Source organism: Falco biarmicus, chromosome 4, assembly GCF_023638135.1.
Source record: "Falco biarmicus isolate bFalBia1 chromosome 4, bFalBia1.pri, whole genome shotgun sequence".
Lineage (NCBI taxonomy): Eukaryota > Metazoa > Chordata > Aves > Falconiformes > Falconidae > Falco > Falco biarmicus.
Genome location: NC_079291.1, coordinates 74116973 through 74131942, shown reverse-complemented (window position 1 = coordinate 74131942; position 14970 = coordinate 74116973). Strand labels below are relative to the sequence as shown.

At 61.1% G+C, this 14970-nt stretch overlaps 1 protein-coding gene across 1 annotated transcript; it reads right to left on the bottom strand.

Moving 5' to 3' along the window:
* Positions 1 to 6473: 6473 nt before the first annotated feature.
* Positions 6474 to 14970, bottom strand: UBALD1 (UBA like domain containing 1). Its single transcript, XM_056337626.1, has 3 exons — positions 14706 to 14970; positions 8693 to 8752; positions 6474 to 7600 (listed from the first exon to the last, which is right to left on the bottom strand). Exons 1-3 carry the CDS (start codon positions 14811 to 14813, stop codon positions 7280 to 7282), a joined length of 489 nt encoding a protein of 162 aa, XP_056193601.1. The 5' UTR covers positions 14814 to 14970; the 3' UTR covers positions 6474 to 7279.

Sequence of the window (14970 nt, the reverse complement as noted above, 5' to 3'; positions counted from 1 at the left end):
AGGCCGGGGTCTGCTCCCTCCGCTGGGCCGGGGCCGGGGCCTGCTGCCCTCGCCGGGCCGCCCCTCGCTGGGCCTGCCCCCTACACCAGGCCGGGGCCTGCTGCCGTCGCCGGGCCGTCCCTCGCTGGGCCTGCCCCCTACACCAAGCCCCCCGCCGGGCCGCTCCAGGGAAGGTGCTGGGGCAGAACCCTGGGGCCGTCTCCGGGTGACGTCCCCTGCGACCTCAGCCTCAGGCCTCCGCCAGCGACCCGGCCCGGGGCGCCCCTGGGGGGCTGAAGGCCCCGTGAGTGTCACCATCAAGCTGGCTGAGCTGGGGACACGGCCCTGCGTGGCCTCCTGAAGCACCTCCACCCGCAAGAGGCTGCGGGGCTGGTTGGGGGAGGCAGGAGGGGTCTCCTGGAGCCCACCACCAGTGTGGCTGGGGGGAAGCCCTCCTGAGCCACCTGGGTCCCTGAGCACCGCAGGGCTGTCAGCCCCCAGCAGGGCTGCCACCAAGGAGTGGCAAACAGTGCAGCTGCAGATGAAGAGAGGGTGACAAAGGCGAGAGACTGTCCTCTGGATGTGCATGTCCTCAGCAGCACACCAGTCACGCTGCCACATTGCTGCTGCTGGCTTGTCAGTCCAGCCCTACAGTGTTACAGCGGACTTTGCCCCATGCGGGGTCCTGCCCTGCACAGGGTCCTGCTCTACAGCATGTCCTGCCCTGCACAGCGTCCTGCCCTGCACAGCATCCTGCCCTACAGTGTCCTGCGCCATGCAGTGTCCTGTCCTACACAAGCACCCTGCCCTGCATGGTGTCCTGGCTTATGCCACATACTGCCCTACATGATGTACAGCTCTGGGTAGCATCCTGCCCCACGCAGGATCCTGCCCTGTGTCATGTCCTGCCCTACACAGTACATGCTCTTGACATGACACCTGCTGCCTCAGGACAAGGGAGCCTGGTGGAGTACGGAGGCACCTTTCCGGCTCCATTGGCCCTAGCTCCACTGTTGGGATTAATTAGAGCAGTATTTTAACACAGCCACTGGCCAAAGGTGGTTTTGGTCACTTCTTACCTGCCCCTGGGGCTCCAGCAATGTTTGCTCTGAGATTTAGGTCTGTTGGGTCCCATCCTGCCCTGACATCCGTGCTGGGGGGCTGGGGTCACCCTGAGCTGGAGTACATGGACCCTGCTCCCCCGGCAGGGACAGCAGCATCCCCAGCAGGCTCTTCCCTGCGGCACAGTGAGTGGCTGAACTGCGGGTGACAACAGTGCTGCCTCGCAGGCAGGCTGTTCCCACACCAAGACAGGATCCTGTGGGGAGACATTGCCATGGCACAAGTTCAAGTTACTTGGCTGTTCACATTTAGATTCTGAATAAGAAACACAGCGTGTAACATCAGAGCCATCTTCCTTGCTTAAGCCACACATTGCAGCACAAGGGTGAGTTGTGGTGGCCTTGTGCCCTACTGTCAACCTCCACAGGCAGCATGGGGCTGTCCAAACACTTTGCCATCCCTTGTGAGCCCTGGCAGCCCTGGGCCAGTCCCATCTCACATGCTGTGACCTTGGCTTTGAGCACAACGACAGAGCAAAAGGAAAAGGCAACAAAAGGGAAAAGCTGGAGCTGGGATGCTTGTTCCCTTTGAACACCTTCCACTTCAGTTTGGGGGAGCTCCATGGGGTGGCCATGGGATGGTCAGGTGTGGCTGATGCTGTGGCAGCTCTGTTGGGTCCCAGAGACATCCCCAAGCCTCGGTCTTCCCTGCACACTGCTTAGCCTCCCTTCTTTCCATGTCCCCAGAGCCCATTGGGACCCACCATCAGTGGCTAAACTCATGTTCCTCAGGTCTTGGGCATGCTGCAGGAGATGCTCACCACCATCTGCTCCCTGAAAAACACCACCAAGGGCTTCCAGGAGGAGCTGCAGCTCCTGAAGGACAATTTCCAGAAGGTGCATGCACAGAGCTGGGACAGTTGCTGGAGAGCTCTTAGCAGAGGGATCAGGCTCTCTGGGGACCTGCGTGAACAGCAAGGGTGCACAGGGTGACAGGGGTGGGTTCCTGAGCTTGAGCTCCCTCCCACCCTGAGACCAAGCTGGGAGATGCGGGATCTGCTCTGGGGTGCCTGAGTTTTGGATAGACACTGTCTGCAGCCACAGAGCCCGCCTGGCCCAGGCTGGGCACTGCTGATCTCTGTGGATGCTGAACCCCCCAATGCCTCTGTTTAACAGGCTGGTCTGGAGGAGGTGTGAGCACGGTCGGTGCAGCAGGACAAGCATGGCCACCTCCTGCAGAGCATCCTGGACCAGCTGGTGAGTAGAGGGAGCCCTGTCAGAGGAGCTGGGAGCGGGCGTCTGTGGCACTATGAGCAGAAGCACTCACCACTCAGTCCCTGGGACTGTCCCCACAATGTCCAGGGTCAGGCTTTGGCAAATCCTTATGGAAAATGCACTCAAGCTTTCTGGGGGCTGCTCTGGCTGCAGGGACTTGCCTCCGTAAGCATCTGGCCCCACAAGGCTCTTCCGGCAGGGTCCACATCACCCTCCCAGCCACCAGAGCAGAGACGTCCATCCCTGTGTGCCCTAGTGTCTTGGCCACCTCTGCTGCTCTTGTCCCTCCTGCAGTGCCAGAAGGATTTTACCCTCAAGATTTTGAGGCCCTTAGGAGACCCACAGGGCTGGAGACAGGATAGTGCTGGGGGTGGTGGCAAGGTTTGGATCCTCCCTCCCCATCCCAGAGGCTGCCCAGGCTCTCCCCTCCCGAGCAGGGCAGAGGGGCTAATCTCTCTCCCCATCACAGATGGAGGTCCAGTCGCAGGTAGAGGTCCATCAGGAGCTGTGCCGGAGCTCTCCCTGTGGGGTGTCCACTGGCAAGGTGTGTGCAAGCTCCCACGTGCCAGGCTCCTTTACTGGGAGCTGGCAATGCCCCTCGGCTCCGGGATGGCATGGGGCTCTTCTCTCTCCCCAAAATGTCAAGGGCTGTTTCATTTCAGAAGTTCTCTGGCTGAGAGCTCAATCCCACGGCCACGCAGGAGCCAGCCCACAAAGCCCCGTGCAGGCTGAGCTGGCTGCTGGAGCAGCACAAGGCTGTGGAGACCCATGTCAGCCACCGCGAGAGCCAGCTGCAGCAGCATGGTGAATACTGACATCCCCACCACACTAGGTCACCACGCCAGGTTGTGCCACCAGACCTTTGCCAGGACCACTGGATGGTGGGGCCACACTCAGCCATTCCATCTGCATCCCCAAGCCACTGCAGCCTGTTTGTCCCTCTGCCTTGCTCCCAGCCATGCTGGCACAGATGGCAGGGATGTAGTCACCACCCTCTGTGGCACCCTAATGCTGGCCGTGCTGGGGGCCTGGCAGCAGTGCTGGGGGTCTCCACAGTCATAAAGCCACCTGGGTTTGGGATGGCACTATGCTGGGGGCCTGCAGGAGCTGGCACTGCCCAGAGCAATGCTTTGGTGTCTGTTTTCAGCTGACTTGGGAACATTGGAGGACACGGCTGCCCAACAGAAGAAGGTGCTGGATGAGATGAGGCACCTGCAGGACAGAGGAAAGAAGGTGCCCAGCTGCCCAGGCCTTGGGGAGGGCTGCCCCAGAGCCTGGGGGCTGCAGCCCCACACCCCTATTGCTGCAGACACGCTGGGGCATCTCTTGGGATGTCCTTAGTAGCCACTGACTGAGGCTACCCATAAGCATAGCTCCCTGCCTCACCCAGGTCCTGCAGCCGCCCTGTTTCTCACCCAGGACCACATTTGTCCTCCCCAGGAGCTGGATTTCGGCAGGGAGGTGCTGGGCCAGGTGGGGCAGCTGTGGGAGCAGTGCACAACGCTGCAGCAAGCTGCGGAGCAGCTGTGGTGGGACGCCAAGGACACACAGGTGAGCACAGCCCCAGGCTCAGCTCAGGAACCACTTGTGCCATGGTTGGTGTCTGAACCAGGCTGGCTACAGGCTTGCCCTGACTTGGTGTGTTCCCCACTCCGAAGCAGCTCAGCATGCCAGGATTTTGTGTCCATGGTGAGCGGCTCCAAGGCACGCATAGAGAAGGGTGGCCGGCTGGGGACAGGGTGGCAGGTGTGGAGCCTGCTCGGTATGGTAGAGCACCCAGCCATGAGCAAGGTGCTGCTGGAGCAGGGCTTGGGTGTTGTGAGCAAGCAAAGTCATACAGGGATGGTGGCAGGGCTGGAGGTCTGCAGGGGATGGCTGACACCATGCCCCCCCTCAGAAGGCAGCCAAGGCTGCTGCACTGGAAACCAAAGAGAGCCAGGAGGACCTGCGACATGCCATGGTCCAGCTGAGTGAGATGATGCAAGAACTGCTGCAGAGGATGTCCCTGATGGATCCAGACAGGCAGAAAGCCCTGGAGAAGCTCCTCAGTGTGATGGACTCCAAAGTAGCAGTTCCACCTGGGAAGGGTGGTGAGGATGAAGGGATGCACCAGGCCAGCCTGCATGGGGAGGGTAAGCCCTGAATCTGCCAGTGCCAAGACATGACAGTCCTTGTGCCATGGCTGTCCATGTGTCCCAGGGTCTCCCCAGTGTCCCTCAGGGACAACAGCATCCCTTGAAATGGGCCTGCTGTCCCAACGAGACACCCTGACCTCCTTGCAGCTGGACTGTGCAGCACTGGCTCCACTGCAGGCACAGCTGGAGCAGGCGTGGAGGCTCACCCAGCAGTGCCTCTGCCAGGGACCCTGCTGCGATGCCAGCCATGCTGCTGGCTTCAAGAAGTGAGAGCTGCTGGGTCCCATCCCATCATATCCCACTTTGTCCCCTTCTGTCCTCTCCTGTACTCCTCCATCCCCTTCCACGCTGTCTCACCCTGCCCTGTGCATCCCATCCAGACTCTGTTTGTCCTACCCTCCCTGCCCATGGGGTGCTGGCCACTCATGGAACCTCACACGGTCCCTGGCGTGCCAAGCAGCTGCCCCTGTCCTGCAGGCAGCTCTCTGATCCAGTGAAGTGCATCTCCTGTGAGAGACCCCTGGCTGTGGGCCCAGTGCTGTGAGTAGCATGCAGCCCCCCGCAAGACAGACCCCCACACTGCATTTCCACGAGAGACCACTGCCTGACTTCACCTTCACATTCTCATCCACGGGCACTTGGCAACCATCTGCAAGGGCAGCCAGCTCCTCCAGCCCCAGCCAACCAGCACTGAGGCTCCATCAGCGTGGCACGGTGGCCACCAGGGAGGTGAGGCTTGCCAGGCACCACCACACCCCTCCCTCTCCTTTTGGGGTCCCTCTCCTTGGGCAGGGGGGGTAACACAGGTGCTCCCTGCCCAGGAAGAACAGAGGGAGTGGCAGGGCCAGCCAGGGCCCACTGTCCACCTCCAGGCCCCTTGTCACTGTCTGTCCCCACAGAGACCCTGCAGACTTTGCAAGTACGTAAGCCCCGATCCCCACATGTTCCTGTGCTCTGGAAACCCTCCAAGCCCACCCAGACTGGGATGGTGGGGGTGCTGTGGGCTGGGCACAGCCTCAGGGCACCTCCTGCCTTCCTGGCTGCTCTTCCCTCTAGGGAGAAGTGGGTATTTTGGCCATCAATAAGGTTATCTACAAGGGCAAGCTGAGCTTGCTGGCTGCCAACAGGACCATCACCATGGGCAAGGACTTTCCAGGTAGGGAAGCAGCTCCAGGACACAGGCTGTGCAGCCACCTGCACGCCACAGCCCATAAAGATGCTCCCTCCTTCTGTTGCCTCTCCTGTGCAGTCCCTGGGCTCACAGGGGCACACAGCACTTCCTTGGGGAACTGAGTGCTTTAGGGCTGTGCCACATCCCTGTGTGCCCTCTGACCAGTCAGATGTTCAGGTGTGTGGTTTGGCCCTGGTTTTTCCAATCCTATGGCTCCTGGTGGCCCTAGAACAGTCACAAGCACGTTCCCAAGGCTCTGTCAAGGCTGTACAAGAGGCAGCCTGGGTGAAACCATCGCTCCTACAATGTTTATTTTAGCAACACAAATAAGAGATTGAAATTAATTATTGACTGGTGAGCGCAGGGATGCAGGGGCACAGCCTCATGGGGAGAGGGCTCAGCAGGGACAGCAACCTCCAAGGGACATGGCCCCTGTAATCTGGTGAAGAGGGGATAGGAGCCAGGTCACAGCAAGACACACAAGACCTGTGGGTGTCACGCAGGGAGCCCAAAGTCTCAGCGAGCCCAAGGTCTCAGCGCAGCCCCGCCATCAGCCTGCCCCTGCTCCTGCTGGGGTCTCACACCCACAGCTGATGCAGCAGCGCAGCGAGCAGAGCTGGGCTGGCTTCTGCTGGGGCTGAGCCCTGGCACACACCTGGCCAAAGGCAGCTGGCAGTCACTGCATGGCTGGGACACAGTGTTTAGAGCAGCACACACAGCAGAGATGTGGCCAGCCCCTGCCCAGAGGCACGGCACTCACAGAGCCACTCAGAGGCAATCCTGAAACAGCCCGGGGCCCAGACCAGCCTTCCCCGTATCCGCTGCTGCTGCAAACGAAGCAAAGACACCGGGTTCAAAGCAGAAGAGCGTGTATTGCAAGCGGCTGCGGCACGTCCGGAGACTTCCAGCCGCCCGGAGAAAAGAACAGAGGGGTTAAAAACGATCCCAGTCTCTAGGGTTACACTGTGTCATGCAAACAGCCCCGGGGCAAACCCCATCCCAGGAGGGGAAGGGGAGGGTGTGCTGGCCCAGCCCCACTCACCCCCTGCTCCCCATCCCCGGGGCTGGGTGAGGGGCCAGGTACCTCCCCGGGAGCCAGCGTCCCCCAGCCCTGCTCACCAGCGAGCACAGCACATGCGGGGTGGAACCTGTGGCCAAGCAGGAACAGCCTTTGCTCTCTTCCACCCCTTATAAAAAACAAGCCGCGTGGGGTGTCTGCCCCCTGCATGGTTGAGTGGGGGCAAGGGATGGGGGGAAGCACTCAGGCACAACCCACTCTGCCTGGTGGGGTGGCCCAGGGGACCGTGAAAAAGGGACCTCCTCCGTAAATGTCACTCGCATGCAAACTCCGGTGTCCCAAGGGAGGAGGGTGTGCTCCCTCCCCAAAAGCCCAGCAGCGCCGGGGTCCCAGGCAGAGGCCAGCACCGGTCCCGCGTCCCACGCAGCCTCCCGCTGTCTCTGGGGAGCTCTGTTCAGCTCAAGGACAAGTAAAAACTACTTCAAACCAAACCCATGCAAGGCAGCTATCTGCTCATGTGTCTTGGTGGCTGCCAGATGCCCTGGCAGCAGAGTTCCTCTCCTCTTCTGGGAGGGGGAGGGGGGGAAATATATATATTTATACGCAGGGGTCCCCGCCGCATTCGCTCTTCGCCGCGGCCTCATCTCTCTGCCTCCATGGTCACGTTGGCCTTCTGTTCTGCCGTGGCTTGCTGGGAGACGGCAGCTGGCCAGCCTGCGGGCTGTGCTGGGGGGGCCGGAGTCCACATGCTCTGCTGCTGGCCAGGGGGTGAAGCTGCGGGCCAGGCAGGGTTGAAGGCCCCATGCTGGGGCAGCGGCGGGGCTGGAGGCGGCGGGGAAGTCGCCATGGAGGTCACAGGGCTACTGCTGTTGAAGCTCTCGGAGGCCTTGAGGCGGGAGAACATGGTGAGGGCGTCGGGGAAGTTGGGCGGCGTGGCCGGCGTGTTGGCGGGAGTGCACATCTGCAGGGAGGAGACATGGCGTCAGGCATGGGGTCTCCACCTTCTGCCTCCCACCAGGGCCCAGTACAAGACCCCTCTGTCCCCACTGCTGCAGCACAGGGAGCCCCTGGACCCACGCTCTGCTGTTGATGCTGCCCTCAAGCAGCAGTTACTTAAGGCTCTGAAAACTAATGCTGTGGCGAGAGCTCCTGTCAGAGGACCCAGATGGAACCCTGCTGCACCTGCTCTTGCACCTAGCCAAGCTGGGGCCCCCTCTACTCCATCACCCGCTGGTGCCACCCTGGTCTGCAGCTTTCCAGCTCAGCGGGGGCAAGGCTCAGGCTCAGCTCCCACCCCAGGGGAGACCGGGCGTGCTCAGGCCCTGCCGGGCACTTGTTCTGCATGCTTATTGCATGCTCCAAATCCCCAACTGGCCCAGAGAGTCAAATGAGGCCACAGCAGCCACCAAATCCCCAAGACACATCTGCCCAAGCAGATTATAGGCTGCGAGGACACAGGAGTTAAGGGACCGAGTCTGGGGACAGCTGTGAGAAAGGAAAGGCAGGCAGCAGCCACATGCGTGCATGCTCTCTTGTGTTTACACACACCCAGACCCTGCGCACGCTGTACTAGAGGCATGCTCCAGCGAGGCTCCAGAGGTTTGCACGCTCAGTCACTCCAGCAAGCACAGAAGGACTCGTGTGTGCAGTTGGGCTGAGGGGTGGGAATCATGCACATAACTGCACGTGTCTTCACACAGCCTATGACACACTGGTGCTCCAGGTTCCCCCTGCCACGCTGGGGCTGGTCTGGACCACTGGCCATGCCCAAAGCATGGACCACCCCTCTCTAAGGTGCAGCACCCACCCTTCTGCAGGGTTCTGAGGGCACTGCTGGACCCACTGCTCCACTGCCTAGGACAGGCTCTGCCACCCCTGGTTGCTCTCCAGGAAAATCTTCCTTGGCAGGCAGCTCTGGCAGCGAGTGGCCAGACTTCCCTGCCTACACCCCTGGAGCTGTGAAGCAGCGAGCTGGGCATCAGCAACAGCCCAAAGCGCCCGCCAGCTGGTGCTGTGCCCTGGGTGAGCGCGGGAGAAGTGGGAAAGCACTTACCATCTGATGGTGGTGGCTGTAGGGGATGTTCGTTTCTTGGAAAAAAGCACTGAGAGCAGTCTGGGGGGAAAAAGAAAAAATAATTAAAAAAAAAGGAAGATGATGTTACCACCAGCACACACAAACCGGGCACCCGCCTCATCCCTGCACATGATAGCAGGGCTTTGCAAGACCCTGAAAATGATCCATAACAGGCCCTGGGGGGCTGACCCATGCCTGCAGCCACCTTGGCTGCACAAGAGCACGCTGCACCCAGCTGCTCCCACGTCCCCAGGCAGGGACCTACACCTGCCACCTGCTTGCACTGGGGCAGGCAGCAATCACACCTGTTTGGGATCCCCGTGCTCACTGCTGAGAAGTGGCCACTGCTGGAGCAGACCCCGGCAGGCATTTCACAACTCACAGTGATGCTTTGCAATCGCTGCGGGCAGGGAGAGGAGAGAAACCAGCTCCGAACCCAGCAGGGGAAGCCCAGCAGGAACTGATTAGATGTGTGTCCTTAACAGGACAAGATCAGAGTCACCATATTCACACCAGGGGATCCCCAGGGTTGGGGCTGCAACAAGTTGCCCACCCCATACACCAGAGCATTTCCAATTCAGTCACAGGGAGGGTATGGTTATGACCGACATAATTTTGATTAGCTCTTAGTTAGGACTAGGAACTATACTATATCTGGTAAATATGTCACACAGGCACATCAGAGAACGGGGGATCACAAGGAGGGAACGCCGGGAGCACAGGCCAGCCAGGGGGGCAGACATCCAGCCCAGGTCTGGGAGGAGCAGAGGCAGCGGGAGCTTTAGGGACGCACAGGACTGGGCTGATGCAGAACCAGTGAAGTTAGGGCTAGAAAACAATGTTTTGATTCAGCTGCAGATCAGACTTGATAGAAATGTTAAGAGAACTGGTTTGGAATCAGTTCTGATTGGAGGAAAAGCCCCATCAATGCCTATTCAACCCTCTCCCCAGGGGCAGCCTGGCTTGCAGGTCTACAGGCTGGGGTGCGAGGCAGAGGGCTGCTGCACCGCCTGAGACTTTGCTCCCTTCCTCCAAGCCAGTGATTAGGGTTACTCAAGCTGCTAAAAAAAAAAATGGGCAGAAAAACCTGGAAAAAGCAGAGGCAGGTTGTACCAAACCCTGCACAACTGCAGCAGCCACAGCCCTACCACCACACACACTCCTTGTCCCCGTGCCCACAGCCACACGCTCCTATATCACACCCAGGGACAGGATGAATGACGGCAAGTCGGCTCAGCTTGCTAATCCGATGGAAAACTATTCTGTCCCAAACAGCCAGGCTAGCAGGCCCTGGGAAAGGCGAAGGGGCTGTGCTGACACCACTGGGGAGCTGGAGCACCAGTGCCAGCCACTCGTAGCGGGGTTCGGCAGCGAACTATCGGCCAGACCAGGTGGCAGCCAGGAGCGGTATCTGCAAACAATCCAGACCTGGGTGGGGGAAGCAATTGCTGCTGTAGAGTCTGGCAGCTCCCAAACCTCAGAGGATGCAATAGCTGGGCTGGCGAGGCTCTTCCCTGCAATGGCTGCATTTCTTTGTCTGTGTTTAATAACACAGCGCCCAAACCCTGCACCCAGCAGAGCTGTGATCCGAGAGCCCTCAGCACCCGCAGGCAGGACCTGCCGGATTTCTGTAATGGCCATACAGCAGGAATAGGGTCTGAGGCCCCAGAGACCAGCTCTGAAGAGGCTAGCACATGTCTACCATCAAGGAAATGTCCAACGGAGACACAGACACTTCTGAGGCAGTGACACCCCACTGCTGCACTACCATTCGTCCTGAGTGAGGTCCGATGTCAACACCCACAGGCCCTATCACTCAGACAGATGGGATTGTTGATAAGAAAGGGGGTTAACAGCAAAGAGGGGCGGGGGGGGGGGGGGGGGGGAACAAAACAAAAAAAAAGGAAGCACAGGCCAGAGGTGTGGGCACAGCCAGATACCATAAACTGATTAAATCTCCTCTGTGCTTGCATTTTCCAAGTGGCCTTGTATCTGGGACTGTGCCATCAGCAGACAGGGGCAGAGGTCTCTGCTGTCCCCCTGAGCTGCCCATGGATCCCTACCGGCATTGGGATGAAAGCTGCGACCTGGGTGCAGACACATTCCATGATTGCAGGCCCCTCTGCCTAAACCACTGCATCCCTCGCCCCCATCTGCCCCTTCCCAAAGGTGGCAGAAGCAACCCCTCTGCTCACACCGCCCATGGGGAACGGCTGCCACCTCTCAAGGGACCCAGCACCTGCAGCAACCCCAATACAGGCAAGTGAGAGGCCCGTGCACCCATCCCCTCAGTGGCACCGGATGCCGGGGACACACATGTCACCGAAGCTGTTGCCGCCTGGTCTCCAGCCAGCGTCACAAGTGCCAAGGGTAACTGGTGCAGCAGTAAAGCCAATTAAGGCTCCTCTGCTCGAGGAGCCCAAGCCGCAGCTCAGCCCCGACACTGGACCAAAAGCCCCATCACCTGTCACTCTGGGTGTGAGTGGGAGCAGGGCAGCCCTGCACTCACTGCCTGGCCAAGCTCAGCAGGCAACCAGGCCACTGCATGTCCCCCTGGGGTGCAGAAATGGAAGCTTTGCAGGAGGTGGAGCACACAGAACTCCTGCCAGGGTGCCAAGAGGCACCTGCGGCGACCCAGCCAGCCAGAGGATGGCTGCAGCAGCCAGGTAGGGAGATGAATGCAAGGAGACCTGGGTGCTGAGCAGCTCAGCAGGGAGCAGCAGGACACCCAGCCCTCAGCAGCTGCTCAGATGGGACCCTGGATGCTGTCTGACCCGCTGCCCATTGCTGCCCAAGCTGCACTTGAGCCTGCTCCATCTGAGCTGCAGCTGCTGCAAGGGCAGGGGATCCTGCAGCAGGGAGCCCCGGGTGCTAGATCAGCCCTGGGGCACCCTGCCATTGAGCCACAAAGGAAAGGGAAAGGGGCTCGATAAAACATAAATACATCGGAAGAGGAAGTGGAAATCCAACCATGGACACAGGAGCAGAGCCAGACACCTGCTCCTCCTCTTGTTCCCCCCACACAACCTCACCACACAGAGCACAGACACCACACTTAGCACCAGGAAAAAGGAAGGAATGGGTGTTTTTTTAAAAGCTGGTTTCTTCTTATCCTTCCCAAGCAGCCCCAAGGGCAATCGGCGCATAACAAAGCCGAGTAAGACTCTACCATGGGAAGGAGCTGGATCCAGCACTCAGTCTGGCACTGCAAACCCTGAAAGATCTCCCTGGTAGCCTGCTGGGTTCCAGCCACGGTGCAGGTACCTGCTGCCCTCCCTGGCTTCTCCCAAAAAGCCAGCACCTGTGGCCCTGGGGGTCGAGTGCCAGCCTTCACTCACAGACACTCCAAGTTGCTTGCTTCAGCCTGTAAAGCTCCCCCTCCGATCAGCCATGGCACCGCTCCAGCTGCTGGAGGGCTGGGCTGGCACGGCCGTTCCCGCTGGCACCCGTTCCCGCTGGCACCCACCGCAGCTGTCCCTGGAAGCACAGCAGAGCTGCAAGAGCTGCAAACTACACTGGGCACACCATGAGAAAGCCTGCCCTGGGTCCCCCCAAAACAGGAGGGGAGTCACGGTGATAAGAGAGGCAATCCACACACTACCCACAAACTGCCCCGTTCCCCAGGGATGGAGGGCATGAAAAATAAACAGCTTCCTTGTCAAGCCCCTGAGTATGGTACAGGCTCTGGTGAGCTCGTACTGCAATTAAAGCAGCTGTATCCCCAGTGGTTTCCTGACCTCCCACCCTGCTTGCTGCCCTGGATCACGTTCCTTCCCCCAGACAAACTCCGGGTCTGCCAGGGCTGGCAGGACACCATGCACAGCAAACCCTCCCTGCAGCCCCCGCAGCATCCTCCCCCACTAGCCACAATGGCCCCAGAGCAGTCCCAAAGCAGCAGGAGCCCAGGAAAGCAGTCCCAAACCATCAGCATTCCACCAGCCTGAAGCTGCCTGCATTACACAGCGGCCTCCTGCTCCTGACCTGGCCCCCCAGGCTCCCGCTCCCTGGCTGACCGTCACAAGCAGCAAGTGGGGCACTTGCCCACATAGAAGAGGTCCTGGGCAGGGCAGATGGATGGATGCCAGGAGTATCCTGGCCAGGACAGAGGCACAGAGCTGGGAGAACCCAACTCCTGCTGTCTTGTCACCAGGCCACATGGCTCACCTCAGCTTTACTATGCAGAGACCCTCTCCCCACGGTGGTCTTACAGGCAGGAGCAATGTGCTCAGGGTGCAAGCGGGCCGCTCTGCCTCACAGCATGCCCCTGGAGCAGCACTCGGATTCTGAGGAGACTGCTGATTTACGCTGCCTTCACTTGTACGGAGCTTGCCTGAACTCCACCGATTTATACCCACTGCAGATGCGGGGCAGTCAGCAAGCAGGTACCGCGCTAGAATAACAAAAGCCTCAGAACATCAGAGGTGAGAGCAGGCGGGAGTTGGGAGGTGACACCTCCCCAGCTCAGCTCCCCGAAGAAGGCATGCCCAGCGGCCATTTTGCAAAGGGAATTATCTGACCGTTGCACCAAAAGTGAGTGGGAACATGGTAACTGCTCATCACAGGGCGTTTGTTTACAGCCGAGCTTCCTCTGAGTCATGTGAGTGCCAAGCCGGCAGGAGACGGCTGTTTGTACTTGTGCAACTCGCCAAACGGTGGCAAAGTTCTGCAAAAAGCCTTTTGAAAGAAAAGTTAAACTTTTGTCATCTGCTCCCAGCTCTTCTGCGACACGTGCAGAGGCAGTGGAAGCAGATCCCGCCTGTCCCAGAGGGCCAGTGTCAAACTGTATTAGTAAACAAACCCCCAAGCACGTTACACATGCACCACATTCACCGCCAACGGTGAGCCCGTCAGCACACCGGGGTACGAAACGGGCACAATGGAGGGGAACTGCAGCTCGGCTCGCCGCACGCCCCCGCACACCCACCCACCCGCTTGCTCCCTGGCCACCAGCGCCTCGGCTCTGGATGCTGCTCGGCCTCTGATTTAGCATCTGGAAATCCTGCGACGGCACGCAGATGGCATGGCGATGCGCTGCCTCCGTGCCCCATCCATCCGACAGCCATCACGTTCCCGAAAGAGCCCCGGTGCCCACCTAGGAGGGCACCCACAGCGTACCCAGTGAGGGGTGCCCCGGCCAGGGGGCTTAACGCAAACCCACCCTCCAGCTCTCTGGACTGCCTCAGCCCTCCTCCTGCAGCACAAAACAGACACTTCAATTACAAGGTGCCATTAGCGTCAAATCCATCAGCTCCAGCCTGGGGAGCTGCTGGGACTGCAGACGGGGGAGGGGGGAAACAAAAAAAAGAAGAAAAAATGCTATTTCGAAAAAGCTTTGCTGGCTACAGCCGCTGCTTTGCCCCCCCGCACTTCAGCTGCGGAGGTCCCTGGAGGACCTGAGCACCCAGAAGCGCCGCGGGAGCCCCCCACCCGCCACGCCGGCCCCACGCGTGACGCCGCCCCCCGCCCATGCCGCGGCGGGTCCCGCCTGCCAGCGAGAGGGGCAGGGGCAGGGGCCGGGACCGGGGCCGGGCCCCCCCGCAGCTCCCGCGCCCCCCGCCGCCTCGCACCCTGCGCGGCCGGGCCGTGCGCACGGTGGGGCCGGGCAGCCCACGGCCACGCGGGAGGGCCGGCCCGGGGGGCGACGAGGAGGAACGGCCCAGGCCCGATGGGCAGGGGCAGGGCTCGGTGCACCTCGGCCCACCCGTGGGGCAGAGCGGCGCTTCGCACCCTCGCTCCGCACCCACCCGCGTCCCGGGGCCTCCCCGCCCCCCGCCGCGGGGCCCCACGGCAGCACCCCCGGCCCCGCCGCCCGCGGCCCCCCCCACGCCCGGCAGAGCGCGGCCCACGCCGACAGGCGGGGAGGGGCCGGGGGAACCCCCCGGGGCCAGGCCGGGCCTACCCCAGGCTCACGGCGCGGCGCGAACCCCGCCGGCTGGTCCCTCCCCGAACGCTCGGCGGGCAACCGGGGCCGGTACCGGGGCCGCGGCCTCACCTCGAACTGCCAGTGGGCCGCCTGCAGCAGCTGCTTGGCCTGGTCGGCGGCACAGCCGGCCGCCAGCACGAACTGGTTGATCATCACTTGGTGCTTGAGCTCGTCCATGGCCCCCGCCGCCGGCCGCCGCCGCGCCCAGCCCGCCGCGCCGCCCCCCGCCCTCACGGCGCCGCCACCATGGCGGAGCCGGCGCGGCTCACGCCAATGTTTACTGGGCACTGACTCACGGCGCCCGGCGAGCCCCGCCGACGGCCGCCAGGGGCGG